Below are 26681 nucleotides of genomic sequence, written 5' to 3' on the forward strand. Positions count from 1 at the left end.
GTACATTAAATATTCTTCAACAGTTTAAAAATGACTGACTTCTAATTACTGTACATTCCCTAATAATGAACAATACACAAAGTTCTGCAACTGTCTGCTAATGATAGATTTGACCCTATACACATATGTAATGCATTAACTATTCATATGGACCGATTAAAACACTAAAAACTCTGAATAGAAGAAACACACGTCATAGTAAAACCTAAAATTAGCGGCATTGACTAAAATCTATACCAAACTTGCTTTGCTAATTGTATATATTCTAAAAGACTATTTTCAAACGCTTCACAAAAAGAAACATAAAAGGAAAAGATATAGTCAGAGGAAAGTTCACGGGATTTAATTTGAAACATTGTAGCCAATATGAAAAGCCATGGTGCGAACACATGCATATCCAATATCAAAAGGCTTCCAAACTGACAATTTTGACTCTTACTCTATAATACATATTTTAATTGCGAAATTAGTCAATGATTAAGGTAAAATATGAAATGAAATATTCAATTTTCTTTATGTATTATAATGATGGAAATCTAAGTAGGAAATTAAGGTTTTTCATTTGTATAAGTTCTTTTATGGGTATGAAAGTATAAAAATGTGTATATGCACAATTAAAGATGTAGATGTAGACTAATAATATTTACTTATTAAAAAGTGCTTAATTAAAGATGTAGACAGAAAACTAATAATATTTACTTATTAAAAAGTGCTTTACTGAACTTTATAATAGATCAAATCTAAATTATTAAAATCACGCATTTTATTGCAACAGTGGGAAGGGGTTAGAATTTTCACTAAATGGGGGGAAAACCCCTTATAGCTTCTTTCAAAAACTTAGCATACTCTTTACAGCTTAAATACCTAGCAGAAACAATTCTTTTGGATCTCTAATTCAGACAAATTTAAAGTGAGACTGAAAGATGAGACGGGAAAACAGGTCTCCCATTTTTTACAGGAAAGGGTTGCAACACTTCTCAACTGATATAATTCAATTTTATTAAAACTGTCCTGTAATGTTCAATTTTATTAAAACTATCTTTTTATTGCAGGTTCAAAAGATACCATATTAAATGCTAACATCTCACAAAAATAAGCAATACTATGGTAAACACTCATTGGCCTCTTTCTTCCATCATCCCGGACCACAACCATCAACTGCCTTACCTGTCAGACCCAATAAAAGTTACAGGCAAGAAATTATTTTCTTATGAAAATGTCCTTTATAATATATAAAGTTAATAAACTAGACATATTGAACGAGTAATTTTTATTTCAACAATGCTACACAATTACATACATGCTAAACTGTGTAAACTGATACACAATGAATGATGAAATAAATCACAAAATGTTACTTTAATGGCATATCAAAACAAAGTTTGGTTCACTGATACAAAAACATTTACTGATCTAAACAGTTGTCTCCATGATTTAAAAACACCTGTGAACTTCACAAATGCATCACATATTGGCATGTCACAAGTCCAACATATTGGCATGTCACAAGTCCAACGAAGGAAATTAATAAGGACCTCCACGGGGACCACCTCGACCTCCACCAGTTGAAGAAAAGCATAACTTCAGAATGTATGGGAATTTTCCATCTGCAACAATTGAAAAATAGTTATTTAGTGCTTTAATTTTACATACAGAATATAAAATTCTCCTCTAAAAACTACTGAAATCAACAAAATATAAAAATAATACCTTAACAATAATTGTTAATGTAAAATACCTGCAAATATATTTACATCATTGGAACTGCAATGTTCTTTGGCAACTAAGTAATTGCGGTTTTTTTTTAGAAAATCAAAGACAATTTTTTCATGGAACTAAATAACTTTATTCTGTAATGTATTGCCCATTTTGATCAATGACCTTTTGCTATCTTTCAGGCAGCATCATAATCCCACGTTCATAAAACTTCTGGTTTTTATTAGCAAAAAACTGAATCAGGTACGATTTGACATCATCATCATTTGTGAAAGGTCAGAACTATATGGTGGATGTGGCAAAACATCCCAACCAAGCTCCAATAATTTTTGCCGAGTGACCAAAGATGTGTGTGGCCTTGCATTGTCATGATGAAATACAACACCTTTTCGATTTGTCAATTCGGGCTGCCTTTCTTCAACTGCATTGTTTAATTTCGTTAGTTTTCAATGTAGACATTAGAATTGATCGTTCGGTTGGGTGGTAAGAGTTCAAAGTAGACAATTCCTTTGTAATCCCACCAAACTGATAATAAAACCTTCTTTTGATGAATATCAACTTTTGATGTTGTTTGAATTGGTTCACCTGGCCTGCTCCACGATCTTTTCCGCTTGATATTGTTGTAAACAACCCAGTTTTCATCGCCAGTTATCAGTCGTTTTATAAATGGATTATTTTCATTACGTTTCTTTAGCAAATTGCAGCTGTTAATGAGTTGCGTTAAATGCGTTTCTTTCAGTTCGTGAGGAACCCGTGTAGTTTTTTAACATAGCCAAGTTGTTTTAAGTGATTTTCAATGCATGTATGTAATACATGAAGCTTCTCTGCAATCTTACGTGTTGTTCTGTGATGATCCGAATCGATTATTGCTTTGATTAGGTCGTCATCAACTTCAACTGGACGACCAGAGCATTTTTCATCTTTGAGTGAAAAATCGCCAGAACGAAATTTGGCAAACCAATTTTGACACTGCCGTTCTTTTAAGGCTTTGTCACCATAAACAGCACATAACTTTTTACGAGCTTGCGATGCGTTTTTTCCTTTGCGGAAATAAAAAAGCAAAATATGACGAAAATGTTCCTTTTGATTTTCCATTTTTCAACGAAGGCCAAATGAAAACTACGCAACTGATCAAAAAAATTTTTTTTACTGATAGACAGCTGAATTGCCAACTATCAAATAACAAGATGTGTTTTACATTTGTACTACGTCTGCAACCCTAAAAATTCAACTGAAGCCATCTATGAGTGAAATCCGCAATTAATTAGTTGCCAACCCAATATTTAAAACTTATTTTACTTTCACTAAAAAGGGAGAACATACATGCAGGGAATTAAAAAACCGACTTATTCAAAGATACAGTTTCAACCATTTATAGCATGTGTCAAAAAATTCTGATGGTATGCACACGATCTCTCAACTTCATTGCAGCTATGAATTATGCTCATCTTTTAACTATCAAGAAATTGCATATTTTCCCTTTAAGACTTGGCAAGCAGTTAATAAAAATCATGTAAGATAAAATGGCAGCTTCTAGCAAGTGGTGCTCCTCAAGCTAATAAATTACATACATGCTCAAAAATCAAAATTCACACAAATACGATATTTCCTATTAAGTGTGGGTGGCACAGCTTTTTAAATCAAGTCCCCCCCGTAAGATAAACTGAAATTTCAAGGCAGCAAAACTATTTGAATTAAAAATATTTTAACCTTACCTGGAAGAAATTAACTAAAAAGATGAATAAAAATGTGGTACATAAAAACTTCTAAAGAAAACGATACTGTGTACCATAAAATTCCATATTTTAACCAACATTAACAAGTTTTAATTGAATATAAAGTTTGTTGCAGCTTATATATATCTATTATATAAATTATCAAAGTATTTTACATTAAAATGATATAAACACAACAATGTCTCCAAAAAAATTTCCTAACACAGCTTCACAAAATGATACACGACTTCTAATGCTTTTCTTTCCAGAGAAATGGCAGCGGGCAAGTGTAGTGGTGATGTATATCCTATCCTGTCATCAACGTCTCGTTGCCTATTTATACAAGACTGCAAGTTAGCTTTCTTATCAACACAGCTTCTGATGTAAATTTAATTTCTGCTAATAAAAATGAAAAAAGACAGAATCCGATTTAAATTTTTGTGCCGCCAATGGCAGACGCATTCAGGTTTGTGGTCCAAAATTGTTATCACTAGATTTTGGTTTAAGAAGAAATTTTGTTTTATCTTGAATAATGTAACTGGATGTTCATTTGCTGCAGCCTATACATCTTAGTCTATACTTAAAAAATAATGATCATTGACGAATAAGTATTTAAGCAGCAAATGCATCAACATCCTTCCTTAGTGCCTGTTGTAACATCGTATTGTTAAAAACTGTGTATATGTAATTAATTTTTGTGTAATTGTGTGTAAATTGTAATAGCTTGTATAACGCAACATGAAAGGCCTCAAAAATCTAAGCTCCACTGGAAAAATAAGGTTACAGGAGCAAGTGGATTTACCTAAATGTTAACTGGATTCACCAGAAGCAATACTGGTGATTGTTTGTCGCGAAAAGTACCAAAACTTGATTATTTTGAAACATTATGGTCCGATACCTACGTAACTGTACGCGTTTCAGCATTTTTGAGAAATCAAAGGTATTGAAAATTTCTCAGTGAACTGGAAAAAACTATACAAGACCAGAGAAAGTAAGAGTTCTTAGTTTAACTTGGATTACAGAAAGTATTGAGAGATCACTGTGCAAGATTGAGAGTTAGTTCTAGTATCAGAAAAGTTAGTTGTACAAGTACTTTTGTGAAGAAATTTAATCATGCTATTGTCGGTTGTGTGCACTACGGACCCACTAGTATGTAACAACAATACATAACAATGCTATTGTATATTCAGACATATGCATCAAATGTTAGATTCTGGAAGCGTACAAAAAATTCATACGCCTGTTTTGTCAAATTTATTCTGTTGATTCATTAGTCTTTAGTCACCATATTATTACTTCTAACAAATGTATTTAATTTTTTCAAATGAGCATTTATATTAGCTCAACTATTTCTGCAATATGCAATTTCTTTTCTTTTTCTTCATTAAAGATTTCCAAAATTGAAGTTTCATGTTTCCAATCTTAAAATTAATTTATGAAGGTAATTGTAATTTATTTGAAATGTGTAAGCCTAATGCCACATTTAAATTGCTAAAATTTTGCTTTCACAATCTTGCACAAACAATCATAATCCCCAACCTGAAAAAATTGAAATACTGTAATTTTAAAATTTTGCATTAGTTTTAATTTTAATTCCATTCCATGTTTGGATTAAAAAAACTACTTACTATTTGCTTAAATCTTTGTTTTATTTTATATATACCACAAAATGTGGAGTATTATTAAATTTACGTGTACAGTTAATCATTGTAAAAAATTAAGATTAGCATGGGCTTTAACTCAAAAACCAAAAAACCCTTAGCACAACTACCTTATCCTTTCTTTTTAATCTGTAATACAAAGATGTTGTCTCTTTAAAATTGGAAACAACAGATTCGAAGATCTTTAACTATGAGAAAACTCCAGTACGAATAACAGTTTTAAAACTTTAAAACATCTTTCGACGGATCCCTATTTTTTAATATTGTTTACTTGCATAATAACCAAGAGAAAAGATCAAAGGTTTACGTACGTCCTTATTATGTAGTTATTTATATTTTCACTGCTATAGAAAAATTACATAAACATTTATTTTTTAGACGATTTACCTTGTAATAATTAAAAAATTTACATATAATGCAATTCTTGTGTACATTTTTTTTAAATTCATAAATTTTGTCATTTATTGGAAATGCTCACAGGAAAAGTAAGTTCCCCCCTACTACCTCAGTAAGTCCTAGACACACATTGGCTTCACAGTATAACCACCACCCCCAGAACAATGTGCAAGAGTTGATTTTTTTAAAATCATATATTACTTGTCTCTAGGATCATAATATTCAATTTCTAGAGTTTTTAGTTAAAAAAATTATAAAAATAATACAACATACGTTAAAGGGTTAAACTTGCTAGCCTATAAAATAAGTTTTTAGCATACATTTATTCTTATTATCTGACAATACCCTTCTTAGAAGGCTTTCTAAGGGAAACTACGGAAAAACCCAAAAATCTACCAGTTTATGTTATAGAAAATGTATCATCTATATTGAGGATATTGTTATTTAAACAATATCAGACAGGGAAGATGATTTACTATAGTGAGTTTAAAATTGAGATACATCATAGAGATCTTGTAACTCATCGTGCAACTCACAATACATACTAAAAACCATGAAAATTTACCAACCCATTCTAGCAAGAAATAGTGTTTAGCAGCTACAACCCATGTGGGTATCTATTCTGATAGATAGAAAATGTATCATCTTTAATGAGGATATTGCTATTTAAACAATATCAAAGAGGAAAGATGATTTACTATAGTGAGTTTAAAATTGAGGCACATCATAGAGATTTTGTAACTCATCGTGCAACTCACAATACATACTAAAAGCCATGAAAATTTACCAACCCATTCTAGCAAGCAATAGTAGTATTTAGCAGCTACAACCCACGTGGGCATCTATTCCGATAGAAAATGTATCATCTTTAATGAGGATATTGATACTTAAACAATATCAAAGAGGAAAGGTGAATTACTATAGTGAGTTTAAAATTGAGGTACATCACAGAGATCTTGTAACTCATCGTGCAACTCACACGCATCATTCAGAGTCTTTTTAAAATAATGGTAAGCATTCAATAAAGCAAAAATATGCAATAATGATCAAGTGCTAAAAACCTGTACATACTTGGATTTGGGATTGGGACATGGTTACAAAGAGCGAGACCTTCCAAAGATTCTGACACAGAATCAAATTCCAACAATCCAGATGAACTCCTTTCAGCTAGAAAAATATATTTAAAGATAAATTTTCTTGAATAACTAAAAGCACAAGTTTCCTTTTTAACTATATTAAATTAAAATATAAAACAAGACCAAATAAAATCTAAAATGTTCACTTACATTTATTTTTTGACTGAAACAGTTTCACACTGTTTGGAGACTTTGCCTCTTTTTCTTTAAACACCTAAAATAATTACAATGCATTTCAATAAAAATATGTATAAAAAGTATTTCATGTATTCCTACAACTAAAGTAATCAATATATAATAGCACAAAATTTTTTGGTACCTACATATTATTCCAGCAATCGAGAATCACCATAACATACCTACATCTATGCTTATCGAGAATGAATCAGAAAACAGATTCACTCTTGATATGCCACCTTCATTTTTATGAATAAAGAAATAAGCTGTTACTGCTGTATTTTTTATTTAGATTATTTAAAATGATTAAAAGTTTGGCACCTTCCTCCTAAGTACACTGCTGGTCACCCAAATTGCAACACCAAGAAAGACAAGAGATATCACAAAATTTATTTAGTAGATAACATGTTGACCAAGTATCAAATGATTAAATTTATAGACTTCTGTGAAGTGTGGTTCCTTCCAGAATCAGTAAGAGCCACCACCATTGTTGGAGATTACCACTGCCACATGCCTCGGACTTTGGATGTGTTCTTGGGGTACAGCAGACCAAGCAGCTTCCACACGTTGCCAGGCTCCAACACCTCGGAGATGTAGTACTGGCTGTTTAAAGTACCGGCAATGCGTACTAGAGGAGTGCGAGAGTGATATCGAATACCACCCCATACTGTAATACCCGGTGCAGGACCAGTGTGGTGGTGCATAATGCAGCTGTTCAGCATCCTCTCTCCACGGTGTCTCCAGACTCGAATTCGACCATCGTGGTATTGCAGACAGAAGCGTGACTCATCAGTAAAGACAATTTCATTCGATTCTGCCGTCCACATCCTTCTTTCATTGCACCATTGGCAGCAAAGACGTCTGTGGTTTTACGTCAAGGGTAGACGAAGCAATGGACATCTTGTGGACAGACCACTCTGCTATAAACAGTGTCGAATGATATGCACAGACACTGGATGATGCGTTACAGATTGAATGTGCTGTGCTATGGTTCGTGATGTGACTGAGCGATCCGTCAAGGCCATGTGCACAATGTTCCTGTCATCACATGAAGTGGTGCACTGAGGTGGATGCGATTGAATACGTCAGTTCGTCATACCCTCCTGCATCCAATGGTCACATATCTGCATTACAGTACCTTTTCATTCAAAAATTAGTTCAATATAAAAACAAAATCTGTGACACAATGAAAGTTTCAAAGAGAAAATTTAAGTGCCCAACTAACTGGTATATCTGAAGGCACCGAAACCATATCTGAATAATGTATCAAGACAAAAATTGTATTTACTGAGAAAATAGTAAAAATATTAACAGCCAAATGAATACTACCAATATGTAACAAATATGCACACATACAAAAAGAAGGGGAAATAAAAAAACAGTACCAGGCCTATAAAATGTGGAATGTAAATCAACCTTCATACTATCCTCTTACACATGTCAAATACTAGTAAAAACCTACAACCCAGACTATCTTTTGCCTAAAACAATGCACTGCCAAAGCAATTTTGAAGAAACTGCCATAGCCATTAAATTCTTGGTTGATTTAACATTAAGTGCTTTTCTAGTAAATTTTCTGGCAACTGCATGCTTTATATATATATATATATATATATATATATATAAAAGAGATAAAACTGACCATTGTGAATGGAAAGTAACTTTATCGAATAAGGCTATCAAGGAAGCGACTGCCTTTGTAAAGGTATACAAGCATAACTGATGGCTTTTTGCCTATCAACAGGATTTCTAGAAAGTATTAGAAACATACATTAAAGACATCTAACAGTAGCCTAGCTGCTTCTTATTTAAGGACAAATCCTGCCTTATGCTTCTGCTTTATAAGTAACCCAAAGAATATTGGCATGCAGCAAGATACCTCTGTAGATACTAACAGGATGTTCTGCCTAACTGCCTGTCATACAATCACTTATCTACAATATAGTAGCTGATATGACACAGTAATGATTTATGCACTATTTTGCCTATAAACAAAGCTACACAAAGATCAAATACCAAATTTAATGCCAAATAAATAATTTTCTACACAAACCTTTTTCATTTCATCATCTGCGATACCAAATGGAGCATTGAAGAAATGAAGCATCTTTGAAGGTGGGAGAATTCTGTTTTTGCTGGCAGCTTCAGGGTTTGTAAATCTGTTATTCCTGTTGCCCATATAATCCTTGAAAGATGGAGTTCCATCAGGTAAAGTAAATGGCTGCTGAACATCATTTAAGAAAGCCTGTTTAGAGTACCTAAAAGAAAAGAAAGGAAGTCAAATTAATCACTTAACCAGTTTCATTTTTCTGCCATAGTGTGACCAAAATTTAGCATATTTTTATAAATAATTTTGCATTCTAATCAATTGCATGAATTCAAATCAGTAATCAAAACTGTTACAAAATTAAAGTATTATTACTTAATTTTCTGGCAAAACTGCAAAGAACACTTTACAGGTGATAACGGTGAAAGAAGTAAATTCGCTGTGAAAGGAAATCACAGTGGTGTAGGAAGATTACTAGTATCCATATTACAAAAATTCCAAACCTGAACTTTCAGTTTCCTCATCAGCACTAAGGAATTCCATTTAAAAACTTTCAGGACTATCACAATCATTTACAGAAAATTCAGATTCACTATCTGATCCTGTATCAGAATTATATTCTGGTACGAGTCATTTACTGTCACCCATCGTTCTTTTATGACAAAATTGGGAAGAAATTTTATTCGCAAAGCCTAATACACTAAACACGTGCAAACTCGTTGAATTTCTCTACATAACGAAAAGTGACTGCCTTTGAGCTGGTTTTACAATCCAATCTCTCCTGCACCACTAGAGACACCCTTAGAAACACAGCAAAGTAAAAAATGTGGAAAAGCCAGAAAAATCAGTGGATTGGTGTAGGAAAGTGGTGTACGGGCAAATAAAAAAGTTCACTTTCACAGCACCCGAACAGTTTGGGCAACACTGTTAGGTGGTTGAGGGAAAATACGCATACATTAAGTATTTAATCTTCAGTGTTTAACTTACTACAAATTAAAATGAAACTCACCCCAACTGAAGCTTAGAATCAAAAAATATGGATCCATTGAGATTTGATATGGCCCTTTCAACAGATAATGGATCACCCATCTGGATCATTGCACAGCCTTCTTTACTTTTTAGAAACTTAATCTAAAATATATAAATAAAATGATTTTCAGAGAGCAAACATATTACATGTAAGTATAATCTTATATCTGATATTTAATTAACAAACTATTTTAACAGAAGAAAATGACTAATTTTTAGTAATTAAAAAGTCTTACTCTCACTATATTTCCAAACAAGCACAAGATATTAAAAAGCTTGTCGCAGTTCATTTTTTCATGGCTCAAACCATATGCCATCATAACAGAGCCTTGTTGATTTGGACCTGGGGGGTTCATTGGACCACCAGGACCATAACCAGGTCCTCTTGGAGAAACAGGAGGTCCATCACCACGATAAGGATCCCGTCCAAACCTTTAATTAAAAAAAAATGCAGCACAAAATCACACAGTACTGAATCACATTAGAATTATAAAATATTAAAAATAAACTACAGCAAATATGTGCAAGAAATAAATACTGTGAAGAGATAAAAATTAGGAAGTTGTGCATAAAATAAATGTACAGCGGAATTATTTTTTGCAGTTAGCAATGCCAATAAACATTTATCTTCAGTAAGGTATAAAAATTATTTTATAACTTTATATCAAAACTAATTACCTATCGGGTGGAGCAGGTCCACCATACGGATCACGAGCTGGGGGACCATATGGATCAGCTCTGGGACCCCGTGGAATGTAACCATCATCATAACCACCATCATAGGGTGGTGGTCCTCTGCCATCTAAAAAATAAGATTTTATGATTTTCAAAAATTGTTAAAATAAAAATTCAGTTAAAACCCTTGTAAAAGTAAACAAAAATCCCACAACTAAAGATAAAGGAGAAAAACCTTAAGCTTGATTTTAAATGTAAACACAAATTCACACAATGATAGTGAAACAACGTATCTGAGTACACACTCATGCAAATTACAATTTTTTAAAAAATTTTTGGTACTAATTACATACTTATAAGATAACTACACATACAATGAAGACAATAAATAACTTATTTTCCCTATCATAAATATTCTGCAATACTACTTCAAGCCTAAAAGTTTAAGTATGGAAATTATGTATTCAGTAATCTATATCACTTTATAATAGTATGTTACTTTACTTATTCTGTGATTTAATTTTTTAATTTATTCTGAAATAATAAAAGGGCTTTTATTAAAACTTAACCAAAAACTAACTAACTCTCATCTGTTTAAGAGAATAAAAATTTATCTTAAAAATTTGCAAGCCAGACGGCCTACAGATAACATCCTTTCAGGGATTTTCATTGCTTTGTTCTACAATTTTTACAATGGAAAAACAGAATTACAATCTGAACTGGGAGCCACAAGAGAGTCTTGTACGTTCAGATCCTATAAATACCACATATATCTTGAAAGTCTGATATTCATTTTTTTACAAGGTGTAGAGGTAATCAATCATCACTTTAAAAATTTAATTATAAAAATTATTCCTGAATCATGAAAATTAAAGTGCTCAGCCAGAACTCGCAGAAAACTAGCATATTCATCAATTCCCATACCATGCATTTGAATGCACACAGTCATCACTAGGTCAACTCCTAAACAAAATAGTTTGGTTTACTTTGCCTGAAAAGTGACGATTCAAAATTTGATTTTAAAATTACAGAATTTACTATAAATGAACTAAAAGTTCAGCAAGAATCCATAGCCTTTTAGTTTTATTGTGAAGTATAAATCTTTCCAAACAACGATTTAGCAGTCTCGCCATTTAAGCAAAGTATATATTAGTTCATTACTATGCATTTTATTTCTTAATGTTCATATTTATTCATGAATACCAGACCTTATGGCATTTAATTCATTGGCCATCTTGCTTACCACTTCTGGACAAGACAATTAAAACTACTAAATGCAAAGCATATGCTTAAATGTTATTTGTCAATAGGTTGTCCAGATAATGGACAGAATTCTCGATTCTCATATAAAAAACTGAAGCACACACTGCACATTGGAGAGAATCCAAGATATTGAACCTCATTTTATCAGTTGCCAAGCCTTTTGTGCACTAATTTCAGGTGCAAATCTTGCTGAATTCCATATATATTCCAATCTCTCAGTAAAATGAAACTTGAAAAAAATTCTGGGTTTTGGTAGTAGACTTTTTTTTTTTTTCCAAAGAAATCTACATTTTCATTTCCCTGTACTCCATAATAAGCTGGCACTGACCAGAGTGCTGAGTCTGTAAAGAGTGTTGAAAAGATGCTGGCACTTGTCTTCAGCTGCAAATTCAGTTACTGGGAAGAACTTTAAGAGGACATACCTACAGTGTAAGAAAATGGCAGGATTGGAAAAAGAGATTCCATGACAGCAAAGCTGTGAGAAGGCAATAACATTTTAATATAAAATTGTTACCTAGTTTTTAACACAAAAATAACCAACTACCATCAATTTTAAAGATTCTACCCTAAAGTAAAATTTTTGAGTTTTATTTAGAATAAGGAGCAACAGAGGACTTTAAAGATTACTTTAGCACATATACTGCTGCCTGGAACCACTACAAGCATCTAATTGGGCTTTTCTTTTACATTTCAAATAAATATAGTCTAAATGTCAACTATAACAAAACACAATACTCCTATCTTATTTTCTACAGTATCTCTTCTCCACTAAGATATAATTTCATGCCATATGAATTGGAGTTCAGCTAACATTTTACAATTTTGTAAACACTTTCATTTCAATATTAGAAAATCTTACATGATCATAGTTAAAACTGAAACAAACTACATCTATTTAAAGCCTGTGCCAATGGTTTTAAACATAATAAAAAGATGCTTATTGGTAAATTATTACTATTTTTTAATCCCAATCACATCTCCAGGTTTTCATATAAAACAACTTGTTTATATAAACAAAAGACAAAAATAAAAAATTTCTCAAATGTATTAAATTTAAAACTCTCCCACATACCATATGGAGGCGCATTACCAGCAGGCCCATAACCGCGAGGAGGTTCCTGAAGAAGAGCAGGACGATCTCCACCAGGTGTTTTCCCTAAGAATATGCATACGTATATTAGAAAATTGTTACCTACCACATAAACAAAGGAAACCTCAAAAGTATTACCGAATTTTTAAATTTCCACTGCCAAATTTTAAAGACAATATGGATATTTCAACATTCATACTCACCAATACTTCTTGGCTTAAAAGAACCTATAATAAAACATAACAAATACACTTTTATAAATATGAGGCCACCAGGCCAATCTTAAAATAATTCAGACAAGGAGCAAACCTTCCTGTCTTTGCAATTATCCCAGCAACTTAAATGGATAACGAGCCTGCATCAGTGCGGAGACAGTATCTGTCACAGAAGCTCGCTTGAAAACCCAGACGTAGAGCATAGGCCTCCGCATGTTCTCCTGTATACAAGATTCACAGGATTAGGATAAGCAGATAATCATTTTTTAATTGACTTGTATATTGTTGTTTTGTCTTGTTGTTTTGTCTTGGCCATGTCTTCTCTCTTGATCCATGTTGTAAGATTATCAGTTCATGCTCGTATTTCTTGAGTGATTTATAAAAATGTTATCTGTTGTCAAATTCATTATTTTTTTATCACAGCCACAGAATGCAACTGCGTATCCGATGTATTAAGTGCATAGTCACTATGATTAATTTCTTGTACAGCACAAAATTCAAAGCATTTGTTTTATGGGTTGCTTTTGCTCACTATTGTGGTGCAATGTGTGCATATTTCTTTCATGTAAAGCCATCACATTTATTAAATCGGTAAATATGGTCACAATTCAGCATGTTTTATCTGATGTATCAGCCACTGATTGATTTAGAATTTCTCATTTACATGACTCCTATGTAATGCAATCAAGTGTTTTTGTCTGATGTATTGACCACTTTCAGATTTATGGGAAAACCCATATAATGACAACTGACAGTGTAACATAAGCAAATCATTATAATGTCAGTGAAGAATTTGACAAATACTGGAATTGCATTTTCCATGTTGTGTGACTTTTGCCAATACATCTTTCTGGATTGGTTCCTTAATAAAAGCATGTAAATCACTCAGCAGATATACATTTAAACATTTAAAGCAGCATACTGCTAGTTTTCAGAGTTCATATACTGGATAGAATGAAAAATCTATTTTCTACACAAACTGAAAAAAAGCAAAAGAATTGAAAGCATATCTGAAGTTATTAATTTTTGAAATTAAAAATATGTGGTAGGTTCATTGGCATTCATGCACAAATACTAAATAATATCTCAATGCTGGGAATTTAAAGGCATATAAAGTCAATCATAAGATGCCTGTCCCCAACTTTTGTTAAGTTTGCTTTCTTCAGCCAAACATATCTAAATTTTATACATCAAATACAGCCGAAGCTGCAGTATGACATTTCATTAGTTCACTTTTTACAATCAATGGAACTTTTTTTTAAATCTATCCACGTGGAGGTACGGAATATTTGGCCTGTCAACTTTCTGTCACAATTTCCAATGTACTCATATACAAATTTTAAAAGCTTTCGGCAGCAACTGTTATTAGAAATGGTATGTGACTTGGTATGTCTGTACATATACTTCTTGAAATGTTCGTGTCTGGCTTCATTTTCAATTTTTTTCTGTTAATTTTCTTTTCTATATTTCAATATCCTACAGCATGTGTTTATTTTTTCACAATATGAGTAAAATTGTCATCTGTCATCATGAAAACATTTTGTGCACTGCTATGTCAAATGTATTAAACAATAGAATTAAATAAAGGATCAAATGTGAATAAATTATGGAATGAGATTAGTATATAAAAGGTAATTATGTATTGCATGTATAATTTCAGCAAATAACAAATACATATTCATGCAAAATAAAAATGACAAATTTAAAACATTCAAAAAGTTTTTTAAAAAATCATTCACATTCCGAGATTTTATTTTTATACAGAAAAACAATTATTCAATTGTTCTATTGCAAATTTATAAAATTTAAATTATATAAAATAGCTTAAAATTTACAAAATAATTATTACAATATTGCTCTCTTAAATTTAATTCTATTTAAAGCATTAACAAACTGGTTTATATATACAATGATTAAAACATACTAAAGTTTTAAAAAATATCAATAACTTAACAAGCTAAACAAAAATTTTAAAAGGCTACAAAATTAATGTAAAAAACGTGCCTACTAAATTTAATTAAAACTGATAATAACAAATGTTGCATTTTATTATATTATTTATTAATCTACATTTCATGTGACATTTGAGCCTGAACTATAGCTTCTTTTAACTCTGATAAATTACACTATAAACAAAAGCTAGAAATTGCAATAATGGTTTCCAAATTGTGCATTGCTGCATATTGAATGGCTTGTAGCAAGAATGCAAAATAATCCAATCCAGGTTTCATATAAATTATGTTGAGCTCAAATGGCTTTAGAATTCAGAGCACATTTACTGCTGTTTAGAACATGTAACCGGCCAGCTCCACCTTAGCAACTAACTAATTTTCAAGGCTTTACTAGCCTTGAAAATAACTTACTAGCCAATAATAACTACAAGTTCACACATTCAAAGCCTTTTCACAGCCAAATTACATCTGAATTTACTCTGCAAGAAGGTTAAGTTATTTGAATCTGGCAAGCTACAAGGGGTGTCTGCCAAAGAGGAGGGATACTTTCATGGGGACTTTGAGGGAAATGAGCTTGTCTTCACATTAAACAAGGAAAAAAAAACATGAAAAACTATCATGCAGGCAGCCAGCTTGCTTGCCTGGATTATAACTCTCAAGTCAGGGCAAACTATCAGCATTTGGCAGTCTTTAAATGACTTGACTAATAAGGAACACACTCTTTAAGAAATCTCAGAGCTACCTTCCGATTATACACTAATAAAAGTTTCACAGTGTGAAAACTGTTCAGATATTGTTGAAAGATGAAAATGCTACACATATAGTCAAGTTTGAGCAAAGCTGCAATCTCATCATAAAAAGCAAGTATTCCCTGAATAATCAACATCAAACAAGCCACATGCAGTTCTACTTCAAAACTCCCCCCCCCAAAAAAAACTCTTCTTTTCTAATTTGCAATTCATTTATTTTATAGCTACTTAAATATACTTGACATAAACTGCTGAATTTTAAATATATATAAGTATTCCAACATTATTGGTGCATTGTAACTTCAGTAGACCTTTGCTTTGATTTTGAGTACAGAGAAACGTACTGACAGTTTTAAAGTGTTGCAAACAGAAAACATTAAATCACTAAACTGAGAACAAGAACACAAAATTTCAATAAATATAACTACATGAGAGAAATGTTACTAAAAATGAAAGATTAGACTCAAACTGCATATTTGAACTTGGAAATAGAATTGATAACATGCGTTATTTAAGCCTAGATTCATAGTTATATTAGTAATTTATATCAAACCATTTTTTAGATTTCAGTTCTAAAACAATATTTGCTAATTCACAACTCCACAAAACTGGATTTCGGAAAGTACTAAAGACTACAAAAGGATTTCTGAAGACTAAGAAAATCCATTTTACTAAGAATAATATATTAAACTTAAGTTTTTACATGTAAATAAACTACATACCTAGAGCATTATTGGTATAATCCCAACTTTCATTATCATTTTTGTAAACATTGAGTCTTGTTGGCTGAAAACACATTAAAAATTAGACAAAAATCATGTTATAATCATTTATGTTATATGCCATTAAAATTTATAAAATTAAAAATACATACCTTAGCAAATTCAATTTTCAAAGTACAGCAACCTGAATAAATGTCACAACCATTTAAGGACTGCTTTGCCCTTTCAGCAGCTTCCAAACTATCAAATTTATTTACGAGTTAAAGAAATGTTTTTTTAAACTTTTAAAAGAACAGTAATTTTTGAGAAAAGGTTTATCTTTGTGTACATTGCAATACATGGTTTACAATTCTTTGTGTACATGACAATACATGGTTATTACAAATGATCCTTTATGTTTCAAAGCTTATATTTTTCAAGCTACAAGTTGCCTTTTTTTTTTTTTTTTTTCATTTGCATAGTGAAAGAAAACATTTTTTAATTCACAAGTGTAAATCATATCGTGCTGCAGAACTCAAAACATCACAAAATGAACATTATTATTACTGGATAACATGTATATTAAAAGGCAACACAATACTCACAAAACCATTCTTGTTTCACACGAACAACTGTTTCAGACAATTTTTCTGCGTGGTTTACTGAAAGAAAGACGTGCGATTTTTTGTTTCCTTTCGAAAAAAATTGTAAGTTGTTCATTTTCAACCTACCAGCTTAATTAAGATACAATAGCATGGCAAACAAACATTAATTTAGAAGTCAAACAACAAAAATCAGCATTATATTTTCAAATTTCACAGGACTAGTTTCGATGGTTTTATCAAACCATCATCCTGCATGCAAGATTTTACCTACCTAATATACAATGATGCCTGTCATCTCTGCTTGAGGAGATGAAAAACAAAACAATCTCTGCTTAAGGAGATGAAAAACAGTCATTTGCATTAAACAGAAACAGGATTCACAAAATAAAATGATCTCTAACACCATTTCACAAACACTGAGAGCCTAACTTCTAAGATCTTTCATGCTGCAATTGTGTTTCCTTTCCCCTTAAATGAAGGACTTTCAGTAAATTTCACATTCCAGATAAATGATCCATATACTTGGCACACTGAGATATATTACTACCTGAATGAAAAACTTCAGTTTAACTGGTCGACTTGGGCAATATGGCATTATTCAGATGGTCATCAATGCTTTTACACTACCAATGACGTTTTCCCCTTTATGGAGATATGTTAAGGACAATGTTTAAATGCCCTCATTATCAGCAACATTATAGGAGCTTAAGGATGGCTTTCAGATGATGTGATGGTTATCAGCAAAGAAATGTTACATTACCTGTTTGGATGTGTTGTATAGTATCGAACCCTTGTAAGTTAGGATTGATTTCTGTACGTTTTTTGCTTTTTGAAGTGCAGTATTTTACAAACAATGCATTCTGAAACCTGATGGATCATTTGTAATAATCTTACATAGCTAACATGCTAAATAGCCTAATTCATATTTACATGAAATTAAACAATTAACATACACAACCAAACACATTTTAAGTGCATCAAAACTACAAAGGATATTCAACCATGGCTTGAACGCCATTCTTCTTGAAAATGACAATTCTCAAAACCTTTCCACTAGGACTACAGATAGTATGAATCACATCCTAAAAATATAAGTAATATTTAGTTTTGCATCAAAACTTTTAATGAAAAGAAACAAAAAAACTTTTAATGAAACGAAACAAACTATGACACGCTAACTTACTGTTGTTATTGGGTATGCAGGGTTTATGACAGTTATCAGCAAAATATGATTTGGCTTTTCTTCGTATCTGCTTAACATACAAAAAATTATAACACATATTTAATACAATATTCTACAATCCTGCATAAAGAAAGAATACATTTTAAACATACAAAGAAAAAAGCATTCAATATGAAAATTTCTTACCCAGCTCTTCCACCACTTCCCCCTCCACTTCGATTATTGTAATTGTTGTAGTAATTTCCTCCTCCACCTCCAAATGATTGGTCCTAAAAAAAAGTTTTTGAAAAATTTCCTAATAATATGATAAAAATTACTTATAATTTAATAAGTCTAAATTTCCAAACCCAAACCTCCTCTTAACCTAAGCCTCCATACTGGAAACAAAGCATTTTTCTTGCTTAACACACACCGCTTGCTTATCTGCATCATCTACTTCATGTGTATGTCATCATTTCATCTATGTAGTATAGCCTCTCCAAGTATTACAATACAATAAATCATTACTAATCTATTATAGTTATCTTCAAATTTATAGGATAATTATTACTATTTTTTAGAATAGAGTGTAAATACCTAAATTAAAATGAATCAAGCAAATATTGCTAATTTAGTTTTTTTATATATATGTATAAACACATAGGCCATGTGTTTACATGTAAGCATGTTTGCTTACACGTAACTTTAAAATGCAAAGAACTTGCACATATTTAAAAAATTACCGTATTTAATCACATTTAATCAATTACCATATTTAATCAAGAAGTACCGTACTAATCATTTTATCTTTATTATTTACCCAAAAATTTTTCATGTTATATATTAACAAGAATTATATTACTACTTCTTTCAAGAATGCCAAGAATTGTAATGTACATTTAGTCAAGTACCTTCAAGAAAACGTTACTTATCCCAAAACACAAATTTATTTACTTTAAAAATAAGAGACACTACTGAGCTTATTCGCAAGTTATGATAAATCACATAAACCTTGCTACAAAAGGTTAAGAAATATGCATACTTGCCAACATATCACACTCAAAAATCAGAAGATTTTTTTAAGAAATCAGGAGATTTTTGACAACGTTAAAAAGACTTTTTAAATGATAAAAATATAGTTTTTAATAATGAATTAACTTTAAATAGTAACTAATTCTTAAATGCAAGCAACACAAAAATATCTTACACATAAAAAACATTTTTATTACTTGCATCATTTAAGGGGAGTAAAAAACACTTTAATCAGTTTTCATACAAATGTTATAAACAGTGGCAGATTTTCCTTTCTTTAACAAACTTCATAATTTTGTTCACAGCAATTGCCACGTAGGCCTGCTTTCACTAATAAAAGTTTTTCTAATGTGTCATCACTAATATTAGATCTAAATTTAGTCCTCGTTTTCGCAACAACACTGAGAATCCTCTCAAATTACTATGGGGAACTATCAAGATGGCCAACACAATTCTAGACAGTTCACTCACTATATTTTAAAATTCTATCAGCACCTTCCAATTAAACTCTACTGGGTGTCAATCCTAGCTGATTTTATAACTTCATCCAAGTTTTCTAATTGTAAACTGCTGTTATGCAGCTGTTGGAACTGTTTCAATTTTTCCTTCCTTTTAGAACTCCTTTCAAGATAGTAATAAATATCAACAATGTGTTCATCCACATTTATTTTTAAAGAAGCTGCCCCTTTTTCAGCTGCTAAATTTAAGAAGTGACAGGTGTGCACCTCATAATCTGAATTTTCCTTTCTTAAGATGCCTGCAACACCAGTTTTCCAAGCCTACCAATACTGGTGCATTATCGACACCAAGTGCTAAGCAATTATCCAGAGGGCCTGCATTTTCTTTTAAAGTTTTAATAATTAGCTGTGCTATATTAAAACCTGTCAAATGTCCTTCTAAAGTGGGAACATAAAGTAAACTGCACTCAATTTCTGAAGACTCTGGATCAAAAAAAGAAACAATTGGATACAGTTTTGAATCGGTATTACTGCTTCCATACGGTATCTCTCCTGCTGCTTAGAGGCGTATACACACCTCGCCTTTTCAGTTGCAGGCCCGGCGCCGCGAAGGATTGGACGTCTTACTTTTTTAAAATCGCCACTACTCCCCGACTATGCCAAACTGCCATCTTTAACTGAAGTTCAAATGAAAAATGGCATTCTTTGCATTGTTATCAATCTGTTCCTTTAAAAATCACATCATGGCCGCTTAATTTCTGCCTTGAATTATTTTCTTGCGTTTTCACAACTTTACTACATTCTGATTTAGCGCCGTATGCCCATGAGCCTTTTAATTTCTAGAAGCTTTCCCCTCTGTTTTTGCGTTTGTGTTTTATTAACGTTATAAAAATATAAAATGCAAAAAAAATTATAAAAACCCCCAAAAAAATCTATAAAAAAATCAAAACTTTTGACTTTATGATTTTAAGACGGGTAGATTCCGAATGAACAACAAAATTAACAACGAAGGAATACAGCAGGGGCGTCCAAAGCGCGGATCAGTGCGAGACAAGAGAACAGCCAGAGAAATGTCAAGACGTCACTCCAAGAATATATTTAGTCTTTGCAATCGTGATTCAAGATGGACGGACCGGCTTCCATACCCTTCGAACAGGCGCCCATCAAATAAAAGGAACTAGTTGAGGCTATAATTGTTTCCTGGCATCATGTAATAACGAAAGAGCTTAAAACTCTTGTCAGCTTAATGAAACATCGATTTGAAGCTGTAATAAAAAATAAAGGGTACCCTACTAAGTACTGATAACTCACTGCAATCATCACTATTTAATGTATATCGATAAATATTATCGTTTAACTTTTTTGTATTGCAAATACAGTCAAAAGTCGTTAATTTGGACACCCATAATTCGGAATGATCTATAATCCGGACCTCAAAACTAAAAACTTTCTGCGCATGCGCTGTGTTGACACATGCGCATAGGCGTTTACGCGTGCGCGTAAGACCTTTTACGACTGCCCATATGAGTGTGCGCAAGTGCAGAATACGTTTTCGCGTGCGCGTTTTATGTATAATGGGCGTATAAGCTAAAATTATCTAATTATCTATTTCAGTTAATGTTGATGATTGCGTTGTTCCTTAATTTTCGAATTGGATCTGGCTTATTATTTTTTGCAGACTGTAAGAGCAATTTTATAAAAGTAAGCTTAAACTTTCGATTATATCAAATAGAATTTCCGATATATATTTGTTAATATGTAAAGGATCTAAAGCGAAAGTATGTTTTGAAATCCGAAATCTGTCTATCAATTTCACGCTGCTCGGCGGGGGGAACGCCGTGGCGGGGGCGTAATGAATTGGAAGTTGATCTGTCAGCACTATCCTTATCTTCAGCGCAGATGTTTTTATTTTATTTGGCTTATAATTCCTTACCAAATGTAGTATTTCATCTCGATATGCTCCGTCTTTGATATGATTTAAAACAAGTTCCTCGTCATTATAATTCGCTTCCGATAGCGAAGAATGTAACAGAGGTTATTGAAAACGAAAAAATTTCGATTGACAAATTAGTCGGTGTTCTCGACGCAGCAATTATAGGACTTCAGCAGCGGAACTTTGTAACTGAACAAGAAATTATGTCTGTTTAATAGAATTAAAGAGAAAGTACTATCACATGAAACAAAGCAAAACTTAAACAACTTATATTGAAAGAAATATTTAATAAAGTACACAAATAAATATTAAGCTTTTTCTTTTTGCAAATTTTGATACCCTTTAGATCATAATTGTTCTTTATTTCATAAATTACGGTTTCATATTTTTAATTTTAGAATTTCTGCATGCCATCTTACGAGATTTAAACTGATGATCTATAATTCAGAAAAATCGATAATCCGGAATCGCCGAAGTCCCGACGAGTCCGGATTAACGACTTTTGACTGTAATTGAATTTTGTGTTTTGTATTGAATTCAGTAATAAATTCTCTTTAAAATGATATATACGAGTTTGCATTTTGTGAAACGTAACGTTTTCTATAAGTATACAAAGTTCAAAAACATAAAAATTTCCAAGTGTCCACAATTTGGTCAATTTTGGTAATGCAGAGAAAATTCAATTGCTTTCAGACGTCCAAAAGCACTTTTTTTTTTATTCATATAAAAAAGTATTAATCCAAGTTGCATAAAAATTGTGAGAAGTTTTAAGAATAAGGAAAAGACGGGAGAAATATATTGTAAATCGGGTTGGCGGGAGAGCGTTCAAAAATCGGAAGAGTTGGCAACTCCGAATATGGTATCCCAGATTACAACAACAGATAGTGGCACTTGCTTAGCGCAGCTTAGTTCAACTGGAACTCGAGAAATGACGTGCAAAGTCTCTACTGATCATTTAGGAGCTTTTAATTGTCATAGATGACAATATCTTACATATAGAAAACAACATAGATTGGCAAAGGCTTTCACAGGTTGTGAACCTCTACAAAAGCGATGGTATATGGTCTTTCTACTTCACACATAACTCACATAGCAACTAATTGAAATGGACACACCAAAGGTGCTCGGAGTTGCTTGTTGTATTATAAAGTGGGCAGAAGCAGAATCAAGTCATTGAACTTGCCAGGTCTTAGGGGATGTCGCCTTTAACGAACGAACCGCAAGGCAATGGTCCAGAAGTTTAGGTCAGGAGATGTCTATTAGTGATGTACCACACAGCGGTCAGTCACAAATGCTAGACGATGAGGGCCTGAGAGCCACCATAGAGTGACAGTAGCCAAACATTTGGTGAGCTTGCTGCACACTTCCAGGTATCTGAAGAAACGATCAGACTCCATTTGCAGCGCATAGGAAAGGCATATAAGCTGAGCAACTGTCCAATGGAAACTAGCAACAGCGTGTCATTGCTCGCTCGGCACCGCAATGCATCCATTATTTGATCCAGTACTCATCAGCTATGAAAAGTGGGTCCAGTATGACAAACCCAGGCACTGTCACCATGAGAACCCTGTGCCCTCGCACTACGAGACCTCTTTACCCACGCAAGATCATACTCTGTATCTAGAGGACTAATCGCCAAGTGATGCACTATGAGCTCCTGACAATGGGCCAAACTATCACGGCAGGCCTATACTCACAGCAGTTGGAATGTGTGTATCAGGCACTGATACATAAAGGACAAACATTGATCAAATACGAAGCCAAATGCAACTCAGAAGGCCAGGGACACGATCCAGTGACTGGGCTGGGAGACACTACCCCATACATCATACTTCCCAGACCTCGCACCAAACACCACTTTTCCCATTGCCTGGACAACCATCTCCATGAGAAATCCAACAACTGACCAGACCTCGAAAAGGCACTAACGGTCTTCTTTATGACCAAGACTCCAGAGTTTTACTGTGATGGCATCGCACGCTTAGCCACTCTTTCACAAAAGGCACTGGATGCCAATGGCGATTACTTTGAGGATTAGCAGTAATTATTACAGTCAAAAGTCGTTAATCCAGACTTGTCGGGACTTTGGCGATTCCGGATTATCGATTTTTCCGGATTATAGATCATCAGTTTAAATCTGGTAAGATGGCATGCAGAAATTATAAAATTAAAAATATGAAAACGTAATTTATGAAATAAAGAACAATTATGATCTAAAGGGTATCAAAATTTACAAAAAAAAAAAGCTTAATATTTATTTGTTTACTTTATTAATCATTTCTTTCAATGTAAGTTAAGTTACTTCGTTTTATGTGATAATACTTTCTCTTTAATTCTATAAACAGACATAATTTCTTGTTCAGTTACAAAGTTCCGCTATTCAAGTCCTATAATTGCTGTGTCGAAAATACAGACTAATTTGTCAATCGAAATTTTTTTTATTTTCAATAACCTCTGTGTCACTTTCTTCAATATCAGAAGCGAATTATAATGACGAGGAATTTGATTTAAATCATATCAAAGACGAAGTACATTGAGATGAAATACTACATTTGGTAAGGAATTATAAAACAAATAAAAACATCTGTCCTGAAGATAAGGATAGTGCTGACAGCAAAGACGAAGTACATCGAGATGAAATACTACATTTGAACATTATAGCTATATACTATACATATATCGAGATGAAATACTACATTTACATTTTGCTTTGGTAAGGAATAACAAATAAAAACATCTGTCCTGAAGATAAGGATAGTGCTGACAGATCAACTTCCAATTCATTGCACGCAGCGCCCCCATTGAAATAAATTATATGTAGCATTAGACATTTAGTTTACGCTTTGGCCGACAGATATCGTTAGTTGTCCACTAAATTGCGGCATTTGAAGGCACGTGGTTAATACTGCTTAAAATTCACTTTTTGCCATCTTTCTTACAGAAATGGCTAGAAAACGTTCAGCGATTATCTCGATTATTTAATTAAATTATTGAATTAATAATTAGATTGATCATTAATTAGATTTAATGAATCTGATGCAAAGACTGAGTTGGATTTTGACTTGAACCCTGTTTTGAACTATCATCATTTCTAAGGTAGTTATTCCTAAGTGCTTTATATCTTCTTAAATTTTATACATTTTGCTTTTTTATATTATGCAATAAATAGAAATTAACTGTAATTCGACTGAAATTTATTAAAAAAAATTTCTTTTAGGTGATAACATCTGAAATTGTTTTTTCTGGCAACTTAGTTTCTCATGATAAATAATCTATATAAAAAGTATTTTCTAAAAAGAAAAAGTTCATTTTTCAATTCTCCAATATATATAGATAGATTTAAAACATGCAAAAAAAATTTACACAATTTTTGAAGCGATTTCGGTTCACAAATTGAGTAGTCAGAAGGTTTAAGCGTGGTGTGCCTAGTTTGTTGCCTAGGTTGTGCAATTCATAGCTGTTTTTTTAAGTTAAAACATTTCGCTGTGTACATGGATTCTTGATAAATATTTTTTGTTAGAACCTTTACGTTTTTGCTATCTAAATTTTTTTGTTTTTGTTTCGGATTTTTAGCTTAAATTGTGTGTTGAAAACGTGGTTTTTGCATGTGCGAAAACGGCGTTTTTGGAGACATTTTGGACTTAAAGTTAGAAATGAAGACAAAAAATATAGATAGTAATATGTCAGCGTGGAGTTTCTCGCCAAAAATGTTTGCTGACCTGAGGGCGTATATAAGAGCAGTTCCCTTATAACATTTACATATAACAATTTAAAATGCACTCATTATAAAAAAAAATTCTCTGCATCTTTATCTGAAACATGTCTTTAAAAATTCTTTTAAGAACAAAAATTTAATTATTACATTAACATATAGATGGCAGACAAGGCAGATACCATTCAAAATTTGGATATACCGAAATGTAACCTTTTTTTGTTAGCAGTGCACACACATTTCTTTCTTTTATTAAAAATTTACTTTTTGTGTTACATTAATATTTAAATTAAAACTGAAAAACTTAAAAAAAAAAAAAAAAAAAAAAAAACTTAAAATGTGTCGCCAAACGACCATGGTAAGAAAACGTGTAATTTTACAAGAGCACCAAGATGGCAGTAAAGGCATGATTATACTGTAACACTTTTATTTTCCGTTTCTCCTGCTCTTATACAATTATTTTCACTATAAAATGACAAAAGTAAAGGTTAATGATTTAGAATCAGTTAGGCGACAGACATGCATGTACACTTTTTACTGCAGTTTTCATTCCCAAGACGTAATCTAGCATTTTAAATATTTATTATACTTTTCCTCTGTAGTAACTGAAAATTATACAAAACAGAAAATCTGATATACGAAACTTCAATTTTTACTGAAACATTTATATCACACACCGCTACAACTAAAACGCAACCGAACATGGAAAAAGAAAATGTATAAGGTGAGCCAACATTACTGTAGAGTCACAGCAGACCATTTTATTTAAGATTAACAGAAGACACTTTATTGGAACGTTGTAATAAGACTTTTACGGCTAAGTATACTACACAGAAAAAGAAATTAGCATCACATGTGACTGAAAACCGAATTAAATCGTTGGATAACAAGCAGATATTATTAAAAGTTAGTCGCAAACTTTCAAAAACTGATAAATATTTATTTCATTTATAAAATGTATTATATTTTAATCTTTACTTAAACAAAGCTATTTATGAAGGGGTCTAAATACTACTAAAATAAAAATGGCGCTACCGGCCGCTATCCACTAAATTTCACATATCAAATAAAGAAGAAATACTCACTCTTCCTCCTTCATTATCAGTTCTTTGTCTCTTGGCCGCATGACCATCAAATTGAGCCATTTCTTATAAAAATTATGGGAGTAATAAAGATCAACTGCAATTTTTTACAACAGCACGAGTAACGTTCACCAACATACGCAAATGGTTCGAGAACTACCAAAAGGAAGGAAGG

The 26681-nt window shown here is 32.2% G+C and overlaps 1 protein-coding gene across 2 annotated transcripts; it reads right to left on the reverse strand.

Annotated features, from left to right (window-relative positions):
* Positions 1–1253: 1253 nt before the first annotated feature.
* Positions 1254–26681, reverse strand: sm (heterogeneous nuclear ribonucleoprotein L). Of its 2 annotated transcripts, none has more exons than XM_085827040.1 (14): positions 26510–26681; positions 18497–18579; positions 18311–18377; positions 18122–18209; positions 16696–16790; positions 16544–16607; positions 12888–12971; positions 10556–10679; positions 10114–10309; positions 9858–9979; positions 8855–9059; positions 6775–6838; positions 6560–6655; positions 1254–1607 (listed from the first exon to the last, which is right to left on the reverse strand). In XM_085827040.1, exons 1-14 carry the CDS (start codon positions 26567–26569, stop codon positions 1525–1527), a joined length of 1431 nt encoding a protein of 476 aa, XP_085683166.1. In that variant the 5' UTR covers positions 26570–26681; the 3' UTR covers positions 1254–1524. The 2 variants fall into 2 exon arrangements, with proteins under 2 accessions (XP_085683166.1, XP_085683165.1); XM_085827039.1 differs by having other exon boundaries at positions 18311–18380.

This window comes from Stegodyphus dumicola, chromosome 11 (genome assembly GCF_044657685.1).
Source record: "Stegodyphus dumicola isolate Sdum_Otavi_A_Nest chromosome 11, ASM4465768v1".
Lineage (NCBI taxonomy): Eukaryota > Metazoa > Arthropoda > Arachnida > Araneae > Eresidae > Stegodyphus > Stegodyphus dumicola.